Genomic DNA, 23,550 nt, shown 5'->3' on the forward strand with positions numbered 1-23,550 from the left:
ACACACACACACGCACACACACACACACACACACACACACAGCTAGCAACCCCATTCACTTGGCAGCTCCTGCCTCAGAGGCATGTCTTTGTTTTACAGCCACAGTCCTCAACATAAGCTCACCACTCTGGATGGCTCACCCAGGAAAATCAGTTTCGGGGGTTGGTTTAGGAGGAGATGCCCCCTCTCTTTTGCCTCTTGGTCTACAGAACCTAAACTGTTGACTGTTTGGACCTTTACTGGATGATCTTTGGATTTTATCTTGATCCATATCTGTACCAGCTTTAGATAACTAAGTCCACACCTACGTGTTTCAACGTAGGATCTTCTTTGTAGTCTTTCTGATGTGATGGTGGCCTGCTGCTTTTTTCACGTTCATGAAATGCCCGGATAGCTTCATTGACAAGAGTATCAATAGAAAGTACACAAATAGGGAAGTCTAAAATACAAAGGACAGTTTTATAAATATCTTTGCCTTCTGAGAGCTGATACCATTGCATCTGTGTTGTGATTCAACCTTGTAATGCTGCTCTCCCTACGGTTGTCCCTTGGATGAAGCTACTTTATAAAATTCACATTACAGGAGATACATCATTTTAGCTAATTTAAAGGGTACTGCTCAGCAGCACTGAGAAGCCCACTAAGCTGGGTGACCACCCTGTTCCAGGAAGTTTTCATCATCTCAAAAGGAAATTTCCACCTATTACACTGGCACACCTACTCTGCTACTCAGTGTCCCGGATAACATGGATCATTTTCAGTCTGCATAGATATGTCTATTTTGAGATACTTCGCATAAGTTCAATGATGCACTATGTCACTTTCCGTGTCTGAGTTTTATTACTTGGCATAGTGTTGCCAACACTGAACATCTAAAGCAAATCCTAGTATCTCACTCTTTTCTGTATATGGAAAAACCAGTCATATGACTGTACTACCATAAAATCTTGATGGAAGATAGTGTCTAAAATAGAGTCTTTGGTATGACAGACATTTGTAGCTATGGTCGATATAAATAGAATCTAATAAAGAAATGAGAAAGAAAGCAAACTTACCTTTTTGTAGAGACGTTAGGACAGTGGTTTTCCCACTGAGTGTCTTCCCCAGTAAGCAGCCCTTCACAGCAAATGAAGGTAACTCAGTGTCTGCTGCACCATCTTGAGAGGGAATAGATTTTTCAATTAATCTTTGAAGCACATGAGCCAAGATGTTATTGTTGGAGGGTGGTGCACTGTTATCCATGTCCTCAGGTAAGGCCCACTCTCCAACCATGTTCTGCAAAAGTAACAGCCAAACAGAAAAAGATCAAAGTGGTTTACAAAAAGCAGAATTGAAGGATAGGTGACATTTAAATATCAACAGGGAGGTGTGTGTCGGCGATCTAGGAGGACTAGAGGGAAGAAAAACTGTAGTTAGGAAGTATTCTATGAGAGTCAAATCTATTTTCAATAAAAACTTTTTAAAAAGTGAATCCAAGTTGTAACAAACAGAACCTAATCAATATTGTAATTAATTATATTGTGGAAAATCAATTACCACAATACTGCCTTCATATAATAAAATATTAAATGAACATCCTATATAAAACATAAGAAAACATTATGAGATATAAGTTTTAAAAGTAGGCTTCTTGAATTAACTGAAAAATTAATCTATTTTATATTATGGTATTTAAGTTAAAGATACCTTTATTGAAACTAAAAGAGAAGATACATAGTATTAATATTAAAATAAGAATAAAAGCAATTTACAAAAAAAAAAAAAAAAACAAACTACAAGAAACCAAAAGGAGGTAAAGTATAGACATAAAACGGAAATCAAATTAGAAAGTTAATATATGAGGTAATATCTATTAATAAATCTCTAGAACATAAGTTATGGACATCAACTTGCTAATGCCACCTTTGGGGCAAAGAGAAGAACAGTATGTATCTATGTCTTTGTATGATGGAAAGACAATGGCATCAGGCTGGAAGTTAGTTTGAAAATAATTAACTACTATGTGCAATAAAACTCAAAATTAAAGTTGTTATAGAACTCTGTCCTGGAAGACCGTAACGGTTTATTTTCTGAACATTTTATTTTTTAATGGAACAGAAATTTATTTTGAAAATCTAGAATATAGAAGATGGAAGGCTCTACAATGTGTTTGTTAAGGCTATTCATAAATTTAACACACACACACACTATGTAAAAAATAATTGACAAGAACGTCATTTAAAAAGAAAATTGCAGCCAATCACACTTGAAAATGTTTTGTAAAAACCATGTATACGATATTAAAATGAACATGTCACTTGCAGTGTGTCTTACGGCTACTTAGAATTTAGTCCATGTAACCTATATCTCAACTCTCTTAGCTTCTAAACTGTAAGTGTGTTGATTCATTGCGGCAGTTATGTCAGACACCAGACCTGAATGTCAAAAAGTCTGAATTTCAAAATGCACTGCTTTTTAAAATGAAAAATAATCAGTTTTATAAGCACTTTGGCTATTTTCCTTGTCTCAGTCCAAATCACGCAGCTGAGAAAACACAAGGAAACCACTGAAGACGAGCATGAGCTCAACGAGCATCCTGTTCTCACACAATCATACAGCGGGCAAGAATGACAGAGCATCTTACCTTTCCTTAGGAAAGACAAGTAGTGAGAGTGAGAATTGCCTACTGCGCTCTAAGAAGGCAGCTCATAGTTGTCCAAAAGGAAAAGAGTAAGTATGATTATCTCCACTATAATGTAGGATTTAGTTCAAGTTTCCCTATTTTCTGCGTATGTCTGGGATCTATGCATTTTTCAAAATTACTGGACAATTTGAATCCCAAATGTGAGTTCTATTGTTTATCTTAGCCTCATGATTGATGCATTATTTTATAGTAATCTACAAATTAATGAGTCACACAAAATATCCACAAAGTAATGATTAAAAACAATTGTTTACCTTACACTGTTAATCCTTCATCAACAGTATACAACTGTTTAAAAGGACAGATTCTGTCTATGCTTGGAGCTATTGTCCTAAGTAAATATTTTCAGATTTATTATTAGTTTTTATTTGTGTACACATGTGCTTGTGCATAGGCCATATGGACACAGTGCCAATGGAGGGCAGGATGGGGTATGGCGATTCTTAGAGCTCTAGTTACAGGTGGTTGTTAGCCACCCAACATGGATGCTGGGAACAGACTAATATACCATTTCTCTAACCTTTTCCTAAGCATTTTCAAGTAAGAAAAAGTATATTTATTGTTTATTGATTTATCCCACTTAGGCCATTTGGACAATTGTTCTAAAACTTTATGTCATGAATAAAGAAGCATTTTCCTATGTTCTTGACTTTTATTTTATCAGTATTTTTAACAGATTATATCTGAAATGAAAATACTTTCCAGAGAACACGTTGTCAAGTTTGATAAGTGAAATGGGTCACGTTCTTAGCCTGGTGCCAGAATTCCTCATATGACAACGCTAGAGATAAAGAAATCCTGGAAGCAAACAAAATTTACCCTTGAAGCAAAGTATTCCTAAGAACTTTCTTTAAAATTCAAATAAATAAGTCTTTAATTATAATTAAAAATGTTTTTTTCATTTTTATACAAATAATATTTTATTCTTAAGATTTTTTTTCTTTTAGGGCTGGAGATATAGCTCAGAGGTAGAACATTTGCCTAACGTGTGAAGTCCTAAGTTCAATTCAAAATAACACACACAAGCAAAAAAAAAAAAAAAGGGGGGGGGATAATTTTATTTAAATAACTTTGGCTTTGCTAGTGCAGTGTATAATTGTCTGCACTGTTTGAATTTAAATATTGCGTGATTGTGCATATTTTGATTCATAGGTGATTACTTGCTTCTTTTTATTCACTGGACTTGCTTATACTTCTAAATAAAGAAATGATAATGATTTTCTGTACAGTAGCCAGTCAGGAAATGGCCAATAAGAAAACAAGAACAAAGTCTTGAGTTTCAAGTTGATGGGATAGATGGCAAAGTTCTGATAGTTTTTGAGCAGTGCTGTCTTTCCATCTTCTCTATAGGAAACCATCTCACAAGTAAATTTAATCGCTCAGGTTCCTGCAATGATTATGTTTTTTGATTGTACTGGATTCTTGTCAGTCCTTTACCTTGAAGCACAATGTAATCTTTATAAGATTGTTTTAAAGATCAAGTGAAGTAATACTGTGTACAAGGCAAGGTGACCACTGGCGACAAACACTTAAGGAGTTCCCAGGCACTGCTGGAGGCATTTAACAGTACCACACATCTACAAAGACAACAGTCAGTCGGCTTTGCCTCAGTTAGAAGGTGTGCTCCCTCACAACGGACAAAGCCCTTCTACGTCACAGAGTTAGTTACAGATTATGGCCAAACACAGTGGAATAGAACACGGACTGTGGACAGAACAGAATGTTCCAAAGTCTGACCTCTAGAGACAACCACCCTGAGCGCTACCACACTAGAAGGACGGCTTCCTTCTCCACACAGACCAAGAAAAAAGGTACAAGGCCAGAATGAGTGAAAGGAGATAAGAAAAACTAAAAGGCGAGAAATTGTGACTCAAGATGAAAACTTTAACCGTAATAACCTAAAGAGCTAAGGAAGAACCAGAATATTCTAGCAGACTTTTTACATGTTTGCTGTCTTTGTAGGTATGGTTAAAATAATCGTCATAAGATATATAATTCACACCATCAGATATCATTACAAATGTACACATGGGGCTATTAGTTTCAAGATGCTAATGCCTGCTGAGGGTAAACTATGTAAGTATCACTTTAGGAACCATTGCTTTAAGACGGTGTGGGTAGCTCTGCAACACATTATAATTATGTAAGCTATGAAACACATAAGGGAATCACTTAAGAGATCTCTGTTTTATGATCAGTATTTTTATGGTGTCTACATAAATGCAGTAAGTATGTATCTTTGAGGTATCTATGCAAGAATCAAGTGCCATCTCTCCCTGTCAATTCATGTCTATTCAAAAACCGAGACCGTAAAACTGTAACAGAGGAAATAATCACGTCTTTTTGTGAAATGACATAACTTGTTCACTGGTATAGTTTTTCATTAAGTGACCCACACTAACTTTTCCAGAACCTGATCCTGAAACTCTGGGTCCACAGTATACACATATTGTTATTATTATTTTCACACAGTATGTGGACCTACCACTTAGCTACCCATCCTGGATTCAAAGTGCTAACGTGCCTCCTTGTATTTTGTTGTAGAGCTTAAAATGGTTTACCTAGATTTCTCTTTCCAACCATTTTTCACTCATTCATGTGTTTTAGACTTCATGTGGGCTGATTTTTTTTTTTTTTTTTACTTCTTGGACTTTTAAAAAGTCACCGTGAGCATTTATAAATAGCATCTTTATAGGCTGAGGTTCACATTTTAAGAGCAAGAAATTGATCTAATACTTCCTGTTGATTCCCTCCTGGACTATAATGTGGCCATGGTTACTGGCTGCTTCTGCTTTTAAGGTTGCATGCTTTCTCAACATTATTTACTTTCCTTTATAGTAATTGACATGGATAAAACCAAAGCTATAAATATATAAGTATGTGTATGTAATTTTTATTTCTTGAAACTCCTTAAAAATTAAAACTGGGATGGATAGTCTTTATTCATGATTTTTAATGGAGACATAGTTTGTATGATTTTGGATAAGCAGAATGTAGGCCTTGGGAGATGTTTGTTGAGTCCCTAAAATCTTGAATTGACCATAGTGCTTCATTCCATAAATCAACAGCATTGAGTTATATCAATACCCTTACTAGTGGCCCAATGTGTTTTCTGTGCAATGATAGTCATTGTCTAATTGTCCAGAGGCTCCAGCCTTTGTCTTCACAGGTGACTAAGATTTACCAGGTTCTGCATGGCCTGAGGTGGTCCAGCAGTCTGGAATGCTCTCAGTAATTTAGAATGTAATTACATATAAAAAGATGAAAGACATAGAAAAAAATTCCTTCCCTCTAAGAAAGAAAATGCTTTTTTTCCAGTGGATGTAACAAGTCCTATTTTTCATATATGCTGGTTTCCTTAGATATTCTTGGAATGTAATATTTTATAACTATTTGATAACATTCAATGATAGACATATTATCTTGATAAAGTGGCCCAAGACATGGGACAAATTCTTCCAATAAACTTAATTCAAGAGAGCACATAAATGTTAATGTTATAAAATCAGTATGTGCTCCATTCAGAGCACAGCTGTTGCATGGGAACTCAACCACAGGAAAACTTTTGATACACCTTCATTTTGAATTTACTATGGACAGCCTTCTCTTGGCAAACCAATCTGAAGGAAATGACGGAAAATTGAGTGATTCCTGAAATACAGCTGACCATTGTACTAGTAGCCTAAGGGGTAACAGGAGACACAGCAATCCTCACATTTCAGGTGGGCTTGTTTTCATGTGCAGCATGACGGCTCTTTCAGGTGGATCTTTCCTGTTCCACAATGGACAGCAGAGTAGGAAGCCCAGGGAGTAAAGAGAGATGGGACGGATGGCAGGAAGCATGAGTTCAGAACACAAGTGGGCGGCGGTTAACTAAAACACTTAGAGTAAACAAGGATGACTTGGGCCGAGAACGGTGCATATTTAATATGTTGTAGCTTTATGATCCATGTGTATACCCAGACAAGAATATGGCTCTGGGAATGTTAAGAAAATTGAGCCTACACATAGGTCCAGCTGTAATCCCTGTTCTCGGGAGGATGAGGCAAGATTACGTCCAGTTTGTGTCCAATCTGTGATATGTAATAGCAAATTTTAAAAAACCAACCAATGAAGCAAACAAAACACAAATAAAAGAGAAAAAAAAGCATGCACAGGGAGCTAGATTTCCAAGGCAGTGATAGATTTTGAGTCTTTGCCCTCACATCTTGACATGTTTTATTTGTCTGAACCCTCCAACAACTCCTGGGGTTTAGACTATAAAAAGTGTTGTTACACATCTTACAAAAAGACAACAACTTTCAAAAAATTTGATCAGAATCCTTTTTAAAAGCACATTCTTCCTTGTGACTCAGTCTGTTTGCTATGCATAAGGCAGAGAAACAAAACTCTAGCTAATGAGATGCTTATAATTACTACTTGCACATTATCTCCTATGGTACTGTATTATGTTATTATATTTCTTTTATTTTGCTTTGTTTCCACATCTCTGGACAACAAATAGTGGAAAACAGACAAATGAAGTATACCTTTTAGATATTGATTGATTGAGAAGAAATCAATTATAAATGTAATGATTAATAATAAGAAATAAGATATACAACAGATATTAGATGGAGAAGTTTATTAAATGAGCATGGGGAGAGAAGGAAAGGGGGAAGAGGGGTACCTCAGAAAGAGAGACAGACAGACAGACAGACAGACAGACAGGCAGAGAAAGAGAGGAAGAGAGAAGGACCGCCATGGGGAGCGTTTGTTCTTCTGTAAACTTGGGTAGCGCCATACCCCATGACAGGTAGGCATCACAGGTAGGAAGACTGAAGCAGAATGCTAATGAATAATATAGTTGATATACGAACTGAGTTAAATGAATTACTACGTAGACATTAAATTTTAGTACTTTGATTATGTACAAAGATGGTTTAAATCTTCAGATAAGATGGACAGATATAATAGAACACCCAGGCTGTGTACAAGCTCAGAAAGTGTCATTTTTATAAGCAGAAGCTAGCAATGATCTTAACAACATGCATGAAATTAGTTGATGTAGGGAGAACCACTCAAAGAAACAGACTACCAGAAAACATCTAGAAATGATGAACGAATCCAGCAATGTGGCAGGTACAAAATACATTTGAACAAGTCAACAGCTTTTTTATACTCCACCAACAAATATTCAGAGAGGGATATCATGGACATACTCCCATTCACAATAGCCCAAAAGAAAAGAAAATATCTAGGAATAAACCTAATTAAGCATGTGAAACTTTAAACGTCTGAAGAAAGAGATAAAGACACTAGAAAATAGGAAGACGTCTCATAATCCTGGGTCAGTAGAATTAGCATTGTAAAAACAATCATCCTACCAAAAGCAGGTGCAATGCACCCCAATCAAAGTCCCTGACTCCCTATTCACAGAAATACAAAGAAGCTATACTAAAATTCATATAGAACCAAAAAAGACTCCAGAAAGCAAAAACAACCCTGAGCCCCCCCCAAAACACAAAAATACAAAAACAAAAACAAAACAATAATGGGGGATTACAATTACAGATTCTAAGAGATGTTACATAGTCCTAGTAGTAAAAACTATATGGTATTGACACAAAACCAGAAATGTAGACCAATGAGGTAAAACTAAAGACTCCCACATGAACATATGTGAGTTCAGTCATTTAATATTTGACAGACATATTGAGAAGATTTGCTGGAAAAGAGAAAGTATCTTCAACAAATGCTGACTGGAAAACAAAATGTCCACATGCAAAGCAATGAAATTTGACTCAAATTAGTCACCTTGCACAAAAACCAACTTCAAATGGACCAAAGACCTAAACCAGAAACTTGAAACATTGAAATTCCTAAAAGAAAACATGGGAGGCACCATCCATGATTTAGGTGTGGTAAAGGACTTCCTTAATTTGCTCAAGAATTAAGGCTAACAATTGACTACATTAAACTAAAGTGTTTCTCTATAGCCAAAGAAAATAAAATCAACTGGGGGAAGAGGGAGCCCAGAAAATGGAAAAGAATGTTTCCCAGCTATACATCTGGCAGAGGATTGATATGCAAAATATAGGAAGAACTCAAAACCTAAATAATAATAATAATAACAACAACAACAACAACAACAACAACAACAACAACAACAACAACCTTTTAGAAAAACAGTCCTGGCCCTGAATCTAGTATGCTCAAAAGAAGAAGAAAAATATTGTGTGTGTTGGGTGGTAAGAAATATCTCAAAAAGTATTCACCATCCCTAGCAATTAGGGAAATGCAAACCAAAACAAGTTGGAGATTTTATCTTACCCCAGTCAGAATAGGAAGAATCAAGGGAACAGCAAATGCCTGATGGGGTGGAGGAGGGCTCATTTTCTGCTGGTGGGAGGGTGAACTGACCCAGCTGCTATGGAAACTGGTGAGGAGAATTCTCAAAAAGCTAAAAATAAATCTAGTGTATGATTTGGCTACGTGACTCCTCAGCATATGCCCAAGGGACTCAGCATCCTACTCCACAGACACCTGCTCAACCATGGTCATTGCTGCTGTGTTTATAATAGCTAGGAAATGGAAACACTGTACAAGTCCTGCAGCTGACAAATGGACAATGGAAACATGGTAACATACACTAAACATACTATTCTGTATTCTGTAGCTGTAAGGAAATCATGAACTTTGCAGGTAAATGGAAGAAAATAGAAAAGATTATATGAAGTAACTGAGACCCAGAAAGACAAATATCGTATGTCCTCTCTTATTCCAGGTTCCTAGCTCCCAACCTTCAGATGTGAGGGATAACCTGTGGTAGCTACAGAGAGGAGAAATACAAGATGGGGCCATTGTTAGGATAGGAGGGTTAAGGAGCAATAAAGAGGGGTTAGCAGGCTGTGAGTCATCTGATCAGGGAAATGGAGGCTCCTTAGGGAGGTGGAGAGAGCTAAGCACAGAAAAGGTAGGAGGACAATAAAATGGAATAGCAGAATACAAGTGATTTAATGGGAGAAATGAAAAAAAAAATGGCTCTCAGGGAAGGTAAATACAGGAGAGGCAAGGAGGTGGGTAAAGTAACATTAAGGACATATATAAAATCACAATAATCATATTATAGCTATTTTCCAAAAAAAAAAAAAAAATACAAACAAACAAGAAGAAACAAAATCAAACCTGTACTAAACACATAACTTCATATTTAATTATGGTTTTAATGAACCTGTGAAATTGTGTCTCCTAATAATGTCAGAATTTATATACACAGAGTCTCACCAACATTACTGTCCAGTTGTGAGCTGAACAAGGGTCCCTGCCACCAATGAACATGTCACACTGGATGGAGAAAAGCCCAGGAGGCCTCAGCTCTATACAGAGAACTGGAGGCAAGCCAGGAAGTCTTGAGAGGTGACCTTTCCCAGGAAAGAGCACACCAATTGCTTATTCAGTACCAAATGGTCAGCCCAGAAAAAAAAAAAAAACCATACATACGAGTAGCATTATATAGAGGTATGAAAGTTACATTTAGGAATATACATACATACACATTCATGCATGCAATAATGGTGAGGGGAGAAAGAGAGAGAGAGAGAGAGAGAGAGAGAGAGAGAGAGAGAGAGAGAGAGAGAGAGAGAGAATGAATTTGTAAAGAACAGGGAGAGGTCTATAGGAAGGATTTGAGGGAGGAAAGGGAAGGGAGAAGTGTTGTGATTAAATTATAATCTCAAACACACACACACACACACACACACACACACACACACACACACACACACACCCAAACTGCTATACTAACCAAGGACAATGAAGTAAGCCTAGACTCCTTATTCAGATCTAGCCAATGGACAGCTCATTCTCCACGGTTGTGGAGGGAACAGGGCACTGCCTCTGACATGAGCTCTGGTGCCCCTTATTTGACCACTTCCCCCTTGGTGGGGAGGCCTAGCAGCACTCAGAGGAAGGGGAAGCAGGCCATCTGGATGAGACCTGATAGGCCGTGGTCATATGATGGGGGAGGAGGTCCCCTTCTATCAGAGGTCTAGGGGAGGGGACTAGGGTGAAAGAGGCGGGTGGGGAACGGGAAGGTACAAGTGAGGGTATAAGAATTGTAATCTGAATAAATTATTTAAAAAAATAAAAAGTAAGAAAAAAAAAAACCCAACCAGCTGCACTTTTAAGTGCACAGATACTCTCTAAAGAGGTGAAGGTTACAAAAGGAGCTAAACAGAAGAAAATACTAAGCGGTGTAAAAAGCAGTTCAAAGCTGCTCCCTTGGAATGCCAATGATTAGCTCCAGAGGCCGAAAGAGAAGGCTGAGTGTTACTCGTTTTGTTGGTTGTATAGCAGCCCTAACCAATTGCAAAAGAATGTTGCAAAACTGTCACACAAAATTATCTATCGTTGTTGATTTGAATGTCTGTGTCTTCTCTGAGGTCCTGGTTGGAATTTAATTACCAGCACAACAGTATGAAGGGAGGGGAGGAGGAAGGGGAGTTATGACTGAGATGTAAAGTGAAGATATAAGGTAATAAGAAAACAAATGTGGGATGATCTAAGACGTAGACAGGAGAATTCACGGTACCGAGGCACAGGGTTGCAGCTTCATTGCAGAGCCGAAGGCTCTGGGCTTTGCTCTATGATGGCAGGTTGACAGCACCTTGATCTTGGAATTTCCCATCTCCTGAACTATATAACAAAGTTTTGCTTTTTGTAAATTAAAAAAGAAAGAAAGAAAAAGAAAAAAGAGAGACAGACCACGGTTTTAAGAAATCTTCTCCATCAAGCTAAGGAATTGCTTTTTTAGTGGCAGCAAAAGCATTTCATTTAAAATGAGCTAAATGAGAAATGATTCATAAATGGGAGAATTTGTGTACATCCAGGTTAATTTTGTACTCCTATACTGGGCATGCAGATCAGCTGTAGAGATTCCGGGCGTTTACAGCAATGGCTCCTACCGTGCTTCCAGGCCTTTAAGCTGGTTTCATTACAGCGTCATTTCATTTTCTAATCTAGTTTTACCCTTCTTGCTTTGACACCTGGCAGTTGCACAAGGCTTGCCCTGATCCGAGCACTGCTACTTTTTTCTGGCCCCTTCGGAGAAGTCATCTTGGCCATCTTGGTTCTAAGTCTGAATACACAAACTCGTGGCCCCGGAGCTCCTGGCTGACCCTCTGGCAAGGGCGGCCCTGGTTTGTAGAGGACACTAAATATGATGGGAGCAGAGGGAAAGCCATATTTCACAGGGAAAGTGGGCAAAGAACGGAGCTTTTAGTAGCTCTTTTGTTTTTCTCATCTCTCTCAATGCTTCCTAGCCGCCCACTAGTATCCCAAAGTCCTGAGGGGCGCTGGCTTGGTTTGTGTAAAGTTCAAGCTAATGACACAGGATTCTTCATTAAAGTAGAAAGGACACTTGTATATCTCCCCTAACTGCTTACGCGGCTCACGTGATCTGAGAGCCCCACGGGAAGGGCCTGGTAGGCAGGTTTCGAAGGAACAGACTGGTGATGTGGATTCTGCATTTGAGAGGGTGGCAGAAAGGAAAGGGTGACTGGCACGGCTGCTACCATGTTCTAAAATGTCACCAAAGAACTATAATCGGGTGAGCTCTGTATCGGAGCTTTCAGAAAAGTTCTAAGTGGTAAGTTTACTCAGTGAAGGAAGCCTCGTGGCTTTGACAAGTAAGTCACTTGGCCTCCAGTCAGGGCTGGGTGTTGAGGTATCTCCCGGACAGTCTGGCCTTCAGACTTTGGAGGCCTGTGTGGACTAGAGTGAGGCTTGCATCCACTGCCAGGAGACACTAACTTAGCCCAGTAGTCACGATGGAAGAGCAGAAGTTTACTCCATCTCACTTGCTCCCTGGGACCTCATTGAGTTGAACAATAGGTAGCCAATGCCTTGCCCTTTAACCTACTCCATGACTCTGAATGGCCAGAAAGGGTAATGAGATTCTTTCTGATCTGAAAGTGCTACTTCTCAGCTATCCAATGATTTGTATTCTAGCAGTGGCTTCCTTCAGTCTCCCATGGCTTAATATCAATGGAAACAATCACGTTTGACACTAGCCTACACAAAAGAAGATCCAGAACAAGTCTATCTATGGTGTGCTTATTTCTTTAAGGATGTCTGAGTTTGGCATGGTCAGTTACCCCATATTTCACACATATTACTGTGTGGATGGTAGGTGCACATTTGAGGAAGCCTAGCAACTAACTGTGCAATCTAGTCACTTTATCTCAAAACACTAAGAAGCTAAAAAAGATTAACAGTTGTAGGCAGTATCAAAATTCCACTTCTGAAATCTAAGACAGAAAGCTGTTTATATAGCCAGGCATGGTGGTATACACATTTAATCTTAGCACTCAGGGAGGCAGAGGCAGGCAGATCTCTGTGAGTTCGAAACTAACCTGGTCTACAAAAAGAGTCTACGACAGCCAGGGCTCTGTGTAACAGAGAAACTTTGACTTGAAAAACCAAAAAGAAAGAAGAAAGGAAGGAAGGAAGGAAGGAAGGAAGGAAGAAGAGGGGAGGCAGAGGGAGAAAGAAAGAAAGAGCTCATTAAATAAACACAAACACCTAACAGTAGCACAGTCACCCTTTTGTATAGGTGGGAGACCTGTCTCTGGGACTGACTGTAAATAGAAAGGGAAGCTGGAGTTCCTTATAGAAAATATTAAGTTATGCATGTCATTTGTGAGCATTGCTGGGAAACCTTTGTGTCATCTCTGTATTACTCAGAATGCCCATTGTCATGTAAATTGTATGGAAATGGGTTATTACATCGTATTGTTTAGGGACTAATGCAGAATCCAAGGATGTAGAAACTGTAACTGGTAAGTTACTAAGATCCTTATGGAATGCTGCGGAAGAAAACTTTCCCTGTAAGAACTATAGGCTGGACGTCATTTGGGATTTGGGAAGGTCACAAATTCACCAGGGGGAATCATGGGCCCGCTATCTGTGGCCATGGCTGTGCTGAGAAAATTGGGGGAATCACATGCCTAGAGCCTAGAGCCTCTCCTTAATCTTTGCTAAATAGCTCACTATCCTCCCTGTGTGGCAACTGCCTGGGAACCCACTGGGGATGGCTATTTCTTGATGCTCTTCCCTCTTAGCTGGTGGGAAGATCCCTAGAGACATTGTCCATTGGCTAACACTTCTTTACATGGAGCTATTCTGTACACAGCGCATGAGGGATGGCAGCTTACCTAGGTAGGATGCATTTTTTAAAAGATTTGATTATATTTTATTGATACTCATATGATTTCATAGAAAAACCTCCAAAATTAAAGGATAGCAAGCAGCAACAGTAAAATTGAGGCCAGCCTGGTCTACACAGTGAGACCTTGTTAGAAAGGGGAAATTAAGTAAAGTAAAAAAAAAAAAATTAATTACGTTCTTAGAGCTCTGAGCTCAAATGTGGATGTTGTCAGTTCTTTAGGGAAGGAGGGTCCAGGTATCAGTAAAGTATGTCAAAAATGCAAAGATTTTTGAAGATCTGCATTTACTTCTAGTAATAGAAATCTTGAAAAATTTAGCAATAACAAATATGGGGAACTAGCAACAATACCCTTCTTTGTTATAGACAATGATGACTGATAACCTATTCTGTGAGTTGAAATATTAATTTTTCCTCTACATTGAAATATTTAGAAGAGGGTTCTTTGAGAGAACAAAGTTTTCAAAATGGAGACGAATAATATAAGAATCAGTGCATCTGACAATCTGCATAGGACCTAGGAGAGGATACATTCTTATAAATTCTGAAGCCAAAAAGAACAAGGTATATAAAAAAAAGAAATTGTAAGGGCATTTTCCTTTCTAGAAAAACAGCAAAGATGCTACACAAGAACTGCACTGACTGACAGACGTTGGAAACCCCTTGCAAAAATTGACAATTTCCCACAAAAGACACGTCAGGGGCCTCACTCAGGATGTGGGTAAGACAAGCATGTTCCTGTGGTAACCATTTCCCAAACAAGAGAAGTAGAACCTTGGGTGTGGCTTACCTGGTCTCCCGATTTATGAGAAAAAAGGGCGGAGTAGACTAAAACTGTCGGAAGAAACAACCGAGGAACACACAGCGCACTACGGGTTGGCTAGAGCTAGCTGTCAGGGGAACACACGCGCACTACGGGTTGGCTAGAGCTAGCTGTCAGGGGCTTCTGCTTCCTCTGGGTAGTATGGCGTCTTAGCTGATAATGGAAAGGACTACCTCAACATCGTTTGACATTTATGGACAAACATCTCTCGTCTCACGGGCCATGAGACACACTAGGTTAACACACTAGAAGTGCAGGCACCATTCCACAGTCACATGGAATAAAATCTGTATGCGGTGCTTCTGTTTCCACCTGTTCAAAAAACAAACAAACAAACAAACAAACAAACAAACAACCCAATAATCCTACCCAGGATATAAATATACTGTGGTTCAGTTAGAATGAGGTGGACATTAACAATTCCCCATAATTGTATATTGTTTCCTTAACTTTTACCACAGTCTTAACTTCCTTTAAGGTCTGCACATCAGTGCTGTTCTGTCTGTTGCCCTGGTTACTGTCATGAATCCCTTTTATGTATTCATCCCCATAGTGAATGTTTGCCAGCTCCCCACTGATCACCAGTGACTGACTAGGCCCAATTCCCTTCCATTCATTCCCGTTTTCATGTAGTATTTGCCTACCTAGAATTTAGTGGTACATATAATCATAAGCGTTCTCATTTTTCATTGCGTTTACCCAGAACCTGCATTTAAAAGCCGTCATTTTTATGTCTTTACTTCTAAGGGTGAAATGAAATGGGATGGGGAAAGTTATAATAAATAAACACAATAAAATAAATTAGTATGTGTTACTTAAATCCAGTGCCCAGTCCATTGGAGAAAACATTTAACATTCACCATCTTAAATGAGCTTAATAAGAAAGAAATGAGGCAAGTATATTTTTGTGATTTTATACATTGTGGCAGCAAATGTCTTTAGTGCTTAGAGATCACATAGGCGAGGCCGATGACTATTAATGGAAAGTGCCTACTGTTTATTCCCAGTGATTTTTGGACAACTTTCTCACAGACACAGGTGGCATTCCTATTTCCTTAAAACATTAATGATTTCTTTGTTCTGAGAATTTTTGAAGTCTTTTCTTAACTTGATGCAAAATATATCATAAAATGTTATAAAACATTTATTGTCTACCTATATCAAACTATGAAACTGACTTTATATGTATGTATAATTTTTAAAAAAAGAGCATTGAATGAAAAATGTATGGAATGTGCAATTTGTAGTCAATATTCAAATATTTATTATTTGAATAAAATATTGTATGACCATAACCACCTCTTTTTCATTTTTCCTGCAAAACTATAATATCTAGATAAGTTACTTTAAAAATTGCCATTTAACAGTGGTTTTTGAAACAAAGGTAGAAAGCTCATAAAAGAAAAATTCCAGTGAGGCATTCTTCTGGCACCTATTTACTCAATGTATTGCGCTTAATTATTTTTACACTGTTCTAATACTACTGTGAACACCAGATGTTGATGATGAGTATTTTAAGCAGGTAAAACTTAGTCATATGCATGAATAAATATAAGAGAAAATGCAAATGTAAAATGTCTATTTTCATTAGTAGGAATTAAGTAAAATACCACAAATTATCATTAAGGAATTTATTATGCTTCATTCACTCAGATTATTACACACCAGCATGTACCTTATAGTCTTCGTAATCTTTACTATCGAGTAAGTCCCTTTTGTCCAGTTCTACAGCATGGTCGTCAGTCACCCCGGTAGCATCCTGTCTAAGAGAAGTCTGTTCATATAAGGGATTTCCACTATAAAACAGTTCTTTCCAATCATGCATCAGCTTATGTGGAATAAGACTATTGGGACAAAAGGAGAAAAGGAAGTCGTTAATGAATATGTGCATGTAAGTAAGTAAACTTCTATCTTAAAGGCACTTTGGGATGCATTTATTCTAGCCATTGCTCACAGAAGTAGAATCTTCGATCATTTAAGTTATGTCCGCAAGTGGCAGCCATTTTATACCAAAGCTGGGAATTAAAAAGCTTAAGTTTTTGGATAATGCTCATGGTTTTAGATGAACTGTTCTCTTACAGCACAGAAAGGTTTGAAAAGCCAGCGGCACTAAGCAACATGTAAGTTGCTGAAGTTTCCCAAGGTACAGGAGCAAATGCAGAAGAGGTTCAGCTGAGAACCACACAATGGGAGAACGTAACAGTGTGGCTTGACCCCACTTGTTGGACTGAGAAAAGCCTCTTTGAGGAAATGTCTGCTAAGCTGAGGCCTAGAGAATGCCAACAAGGCAACCGGGGCAGAGTGACAAGAAAACACCTCTGAGAGGAACAAAATGTGTGAAAAGAAGAGGGTTGGCATGACTCTGACAATGTCCCCAAAAGAAAAATGGCTCGTCTGAAATTTGACACAGGTAAAAAAAATAATGTGTTTGCATCATGGATGGATCTAGAAGAAATGCTAAGTGCATCACCCTGATACATAAGGGCAAATGTTTCATACATTAAAATACAGACACTCAGGGGCTGGAAGGAGGCCTACAGGGATCTGTTGTCCAACAGGTATAGATCTATAAACCTTTCCTGTTTAAAGGGGTATGTGGTCAAGGGTCTTGAAAACTCAGCTCTCACCATATTCAGACATCGGTTCTCTTTTCTGACTCCATCACTTACCAGAGTGGATAGCTAAAATTACCCGTCTTCCTTCTTACAGTATTTTAATATTCCCTTTAGTGTTGATTTCAGTATGACATCTATGAATGTTCTCTGGCTTTGTAACTATAATCCATAAAAATTACTCCACGTATTTCACTCACAAAAAGAAATGAAAACTAACAAACCACCACAGCTACCTGGCCTTGCTGTAATTTTTCCTCACACACAAAGATGCAATGTCAGCAGTAGATAAAATGGCTAAAGCAGGGTTGCTTTTTAAGACAGCTTCTCTAGTCTCCAAGAATATCGATAACCTTGCTCCCTAACACTCTGGCTCACACTCTTCCCCACTCAAGCTGCTGAGATTCCAGAGGAAGAAAACCATGTGCAATGGCTTTCGGCCTCAATGTCTTCCTTTCTTCTTAAGTGTAATTTATTTACAAACAGTATTTTAGTAATCCTTAGAGAATTTTATACAATATATTGACCATTGTCTTACTGCATAGCGCCCATATCTGCTCCCCTCTTTCCTGCTACCCCATACCTTTTTAATTTTTTAATGTGTTAACTTGAAATTGAATTACGTCACTTCTCCCTATCATTTTCTGTCCTCCCAGGGACCTTCACTCAAACCTCTCCAATACTCCCCTCTCTCAAGTTGATTCCTCATCTTATGTCAGCCACCATCCTTCATCAAAGAAGCTTTCCTTTAAGCAGATGGAGGCCATCACAGATGGAGACCATCACAGATGGAGACCATCACAGATGGAGGCCATCACAGATGGAGGCCATCACAGATGGAGACCATCATAGATGGAGACCATCACAGAAAGCCATACTAAATGCAATGCCAAAATTAAAAGTGTGGAGAGCCCAAGCAAGACATGTTTTTAATCATGGTTCTTGAATCTGTGACTCAGGGAATGTCACCGAAGAGAAGGCAGAGATATTTTAAGAGCCAGGGTGTCAGGGAGCTTGCTATGGAGCAGTGTCTCCTAGGAGTGGCCGCACAAACAAGGCCTGAGCAATAGTTATGTCAATGTACATGCTAACGTGGAAGTGAGGGACTGGTCTGGGGTTCATTCCTAGACAGAACTGCAAATAATTAACTACAATTCTTAAGATTTACTGTGGCAGCCGGGCGTGGTGGCGCACGCCTTTAATCTCAGCACTCAGGAGGCAGAGGTAGGCAGATCACTGTGAGTTCAAGGCCAGCCTGGTCTACAAAGTGAGTCCAGGATAGCCAAGGCTACACAGACAGACCCTGTCTTGAAAAACTAAAAAACCAAAAAACCAAAACCCAAACAAACAAAAGATTCACTGCAGCTTCAGAGCCGATTCAGTGGTTAAGACATGCTGCTCTTCTAGAGGGTCTGAGTTCAGTCCCCGGAACCCACATCAGGCAGCTAACAACTGTCTGTAACTATAGCTCCAAGGGATCTGATACCCTCTCTGTGGGCACTAGCACACTCATACACACATACATACATAGGTCCATACATAGATTAAAAATGCTAAAAATGTATTAAAATGCATGCATCCTAGCTATTCCATCCACTCAGATGATCCAAATCCAATCAGCTTATCTAACATAAGTACAATTATACTGTGCTGTTATGGTCATGATAAGGCATTGATGCAGTTTAGACAGAACAAATGACCACAGAATTACCAGTGTGACATTTCTTATAGCCTTATTCTCTTCTCCTGAAAATCCTTTCTTTAGTGCTCGGACAATTGCTAATAGGGCTTTCAGTTTCTGTAAATCTATAACTTAAAAAGTAGTATATAACTGGGCTGGAGAGTTGGGATCAGGCAGGAAAGTTCTTGCCTTGTAAACAAAAAGACACAAGTTCAAATGACAGAACCAATGCGTGCGTGCGTGCGTGCGCACACACGCGCGCACGCACGCACACACACACACGAAAGCCTGGGGTGATAGTACATTGTTGCACTTATAGCACCGAGAAGGCAGAAATAGGTAGATCTCTGACTTGAAGGGCAGCCAAACTAGCCTATCTCTTAAGCTCCAAACGCTGTGGGAGGCAGAGATCCCCCAAAGCCTCAGAACTTGAGTTTAGTCCCCAGAAACTGTTGTAGAAGGGGAGAATTAAATCCTGCAATCCTGCAATTAGTTCTCTGGCTTTTTGTCCAACCCTGTCTGATGCACCCACACACATGAACCTGAACACACACACACACACACACACACACACACACACACACGCACACAAGATCTAATACATCAAAACATGATGGGAATGTCTATAACCCCTACACTCAGGAAGCTGAGACAAGGGCCTTTGAGTTGCTAGCTAATAACCAGGCAATACAGCTAGCTATACACTCTGTAAGTGAAATCATATGCTACATAAGATATAGGGATTGGATTTTCAATCGGCATAATTATCTGGAGATTCAGTCAGGTTGTGTTGTGTACTAATAATTTATTCTTTTAATTGTTCAATGTTTCATGGTATGGATGTACCACCACTTCCTGAGAGACATATGGGTAGCTATTAATTTTAAGCCATTTCTATATGGATTCTAGAAGCATATATGCATAGGTTTTTGTGTCAGTGTTTACCTGAAAAGTTTTAGGGAAATACCCACATGGAAGTTCTGCATTCAGCTTTTTAAGAAACTACCAAATTCTTTTTCCAGACGGGCTCTTCCAGTTTTTACCACTACTAATAACAATGAGTGATTTCCTATGTATTGGTGCCAGCAGCATTTGGTGTCATTTCCCCTCGTTTCAGGTGTTCTGATAATGATCTCTCACTGTTTTCTCAGTTTAAAATTTTCTAATGTCTATTGAGGTTGGAAATTTTGTATGTACTGTTCAGTAATGTTTTTTCTTTCTTTGATGTATTCTCTAGTTTGGATAGATTTTTATTTGTTTTCAGGTATAGTTTTTTTTTTCCTGTTTCTTAAAATTACATATTCTTTGGTAATTTCATATATGAATACAGTATATGGAGATCATACCCAACTCACCCCACTCTCTAACTCATCCTGGGTCACTGCCCTCACATTAACCTCCTCCTCCTTGCTCCACGCTCCTCCGTCCTCACAGTCCACTGAGAGGACAATTAGTACTGTCCATAAACAATGGATGAAGGGTCAGCTGCAAGCATGGACAACGTAACCATGGGCCACGCTGCTGAAGCAAACTGACCTGCCCGAGGCCTCACCACTAACTGGGGTGCTTCTGGTGGGAGACAGCTGCTGGGGCTGCGGAAGTCAGTAGTTTTTCTCTGGTGACATTAGGGAACGCCCATCCCAGTTACCATGCCTCTGCTTGAAGCGTGTTCTCTAGGTATTCTCTCCAATTCTGTGACCCACAGTCTCCTTGAGCAGTTTAAGCTTTATAAAAGTCCATTTACTGACGTCTATATTTTGTACAGCAAAAGGTTTTTCATTGTGACAAAGTACAGGTTGCCATGTTTTTCTCTTACAAGTCATGACTTTGGTATCAAGTCTAAGGCCTTTTTGCCTATTCATAGGACAACAAAACATTTCTCTCACATGAAAAATTTTATACTCTTTTAATTTCCACCTAGGACTTAATTTTCATTGAATTTGTATATGTTATGTGAAAAGAAATTCAAAGATCAGTTAAAATTTTTATTTTTGTGCCTGTGATTATCCAGTTACCTCTGTATTATTTCCTAACAAAGGCTTTTTTTTTTTCCATCAAATTACTTTTGAATTTTAGCCAAAAATCAGGTGGGCGATTTTTGTGGTAATCTGTTCCTGGGTTTCTCTGTTCTGATGAAGTGATCTGTGTGTAGGCCCTTCTGCCAACACCTCACGCTTCTCACGAGCCAGGGAGTCCATTCCTTCCAATTTTTTCTCCTTCTCCAGGTACTTTCTTGCACGAATGTACTAATTGTCTCATCTATATTACAAAAAGCTTCATAAAGTGAGTTGGCATCACAGTCATTTTAATTCTCTAAAAGGCATGTGTATATTCGTTTTGGAAATGAAGCCTAGTGATTAGTTCTTAAAATGCTTGGGAGAAACCCTCAGCAATAATTTATGGGATTAAAAATCCCTTTGAAGACCTTTAAAATTATAACTTCAATTTCCTTTAGAGTTATAGGCCCATACAAAAATTCAACTAGTGATTGAGCTTGCAAATTTTCATATAGGTGCCTTGTGGTATTTGTGTTCTCTGAGAAATTAGCTCATTTTTTTCTGTTAGCACAGTCAAACAGATATGCTGGAAATATTTTATTTTTCTTGGCTTGCAGCTTAGTAACACATTATTGTTGCCATCAAAACATGGTGCCTTTGCTGTGTATCCTTTTTCTCTCTTACAATGATACCAGTTATGTTGAAGTAACCATCATCTCATCATAATCAATCTTATCTGTAATATCCCTGCTTCATATTTTAAATATGACAAGATCCATATTTAAAATTTATGAAAATGCAGTTCATTTTATAATAGCACCATATACCGTCTTTTCACTTCTTGTTTGAGCTCTTTCAGGTTCTTGACATGATAGTCATCAAAGTCATTATTTTTTTAATTTTTTCGTCATAATTTAGAATACTTTGTATCTCAATTTTGGTTGCCTTTTTTTTTTTTGACAATGCTGTGGTAAAGGGAAGTTGAAATATTGTCTTGTTTATGGCAAATGTGGGTAAAAGCCCCTGAGCATCTCCCATGACACGTAAAGAAAGGAGCACATCAGGTATCACCACTGTTGGGAATTTTGCTGTCACAGAGTCTCTGCAGGCTCTACGGTAGAGACCTCTGTACATCTGGTTGTACTCCCACCAGGCCCCCTCCAACACATGCCATGGAGTATGCAGGAGTTTTCTGCCATGCTCAGGTGGGGATAGAAATCCATGTCTCCTTGCCATCATCCTGATGAATAAATAGGGGGCGTTCCTTTTTACACTGCAAGGTTAGATGAGGATTCCTGCCCTTCTTGGCATGAGTTGAGGTGAGGTTACAACTTTGTCTGTAGAACTTGGGTTGACAACAGTCCTTATCTAAATTTTTTCATTTTGCTAGCTTATTTCTTTTATGGAAAATCAATATCATTAATGTGTCTGAAACAAAAAAATCAGATTTTATTTATGATATTAAGAAAAATTAAAATTTATAGAGGTCATTACTAAACAAAGTTAGACCTGAGTAATTAGCCATCTCACTTTTCCCCATGTTCTGCCAGGCTTCTTATGTGTGATTTAAAATTAGGGTGTTTAACCATATGAAGTGGGGAGAATAGGGACAAGTGTATTTATTTTGCTATTCCCAAACAGAATTCAATTTGCTCTTGTACCTTAAAATGATGGAACTTTGTTTGGGGATATCCATGTCTAATTATATTTTCACTTTCACCACTGACTTATTTAATTTTTAACATTAAAATCTCTTAGTTCTTGTAATATATCTATTTTTAGCTATTACAATGATTTGTGTAACTTTGTTTATTCATCACTTCTGTATATTTTTTCTTAAAATTTCAGAAGTTTGAATTTATATTAACTTAATATATCATTATTACATATAATATATGGCTATATATCATATATAATAACTTAAAAATATTATATTAAAACTTTATTGTTTAATTCCTTCACCTTTGAGTAAGTATAATTTATTTTCTGTTTATTAAGCTGAAATGTATTTTAAGTTCAAAATGTGTCATTACATGGTTAGGTTTAATAAATGGCATTAGAAAGCAGACAAATAGATAGAACCCTTTTTGCCTGTAGAAGAGATGGGATACTTTTCCTCTTCTCCCTGAGGATTCCATGGGTCTCTGCCTTGTTCCTTCCATTGTGAGGTCATCGGAAGATCTCAGCCTGTGGCCTGGAGCAGGAGGCCAGCTAACTGGATGATATGGCCCCCAAGTTTTCTTCTGCTTTAGTGTCTAGCTAGGCATCATATGCAGTAGGCCTGTGAGTCTAGATATTGCACTTGCCTAAAAGCCTTCACCAAGGGCCATCTCCACTAGGTTCAGTACACAAAGAATATGCTTATGTCATGCTTACATGAGAAACTCTCTGAATGTCCTGTGCTGGCTGCTGTACATACCTAGAATGGAAATCACACAGTAGATCGTGTTTCTTTAGCACTAGGAAGGTAAGGGGCGGTAAAGGACAAATCTGCTGCCTCAGTGTGTTCCTGATTTCTAACTTCCTACTTTAGATTTACTTCCCTTAA

The 23,550-nt window shown here is 38.4% G+C and overlaps 1 protein-coding gene across 2 annotated transcripts in view; it reads right to left on the bottom strand.

Moving 5' to 3' along the window:
* The window catches only part of Spef2 (sperm flagellar 2), a 164,795-nt gene that overhangs the window by 97,293 nt on the left and 43,952 nt on the right, over nucleotides 1-23,550 (bottom strand). Inside the window, exons 10-12 of one of the 2 annotated variants that reach the window (XM_051150954.1) lie at nucleotides 16,388-16,556; nucleotides 1,056-1,275; nucleotides 294-439 (exon numbers count right to left, since the gene is read on the bottom strand). In XM_051150954.1, coding sequence (XP_051006911.1) covers nucleotides 294-439; nucleotides 1,056-1,275; nucleotides 16,388-16,556 — 535 coding nt within the window. Of the gene's footprint in view, nucleotides 1-293; nucleotides 440-1,055; nucleotides 1,276-16,369; nucleotides 16,557-23,550 lie in introns of those variants that run through there. The other variant, XM_051150953.1, reaches the window with a different exon arrangement.

Source organism: Acomys russatus, chromosome 9 (assembly GCF_903995435.1).
Source record: "Acomys russatus chromosome 9, mAcoRus1.1, whole genome shotgun sequence".
NCBI lineage: Eukaryota > Metazoa > Chordata > Mammalia > Rodentia > Muridae > Acomys > Acomys russatus.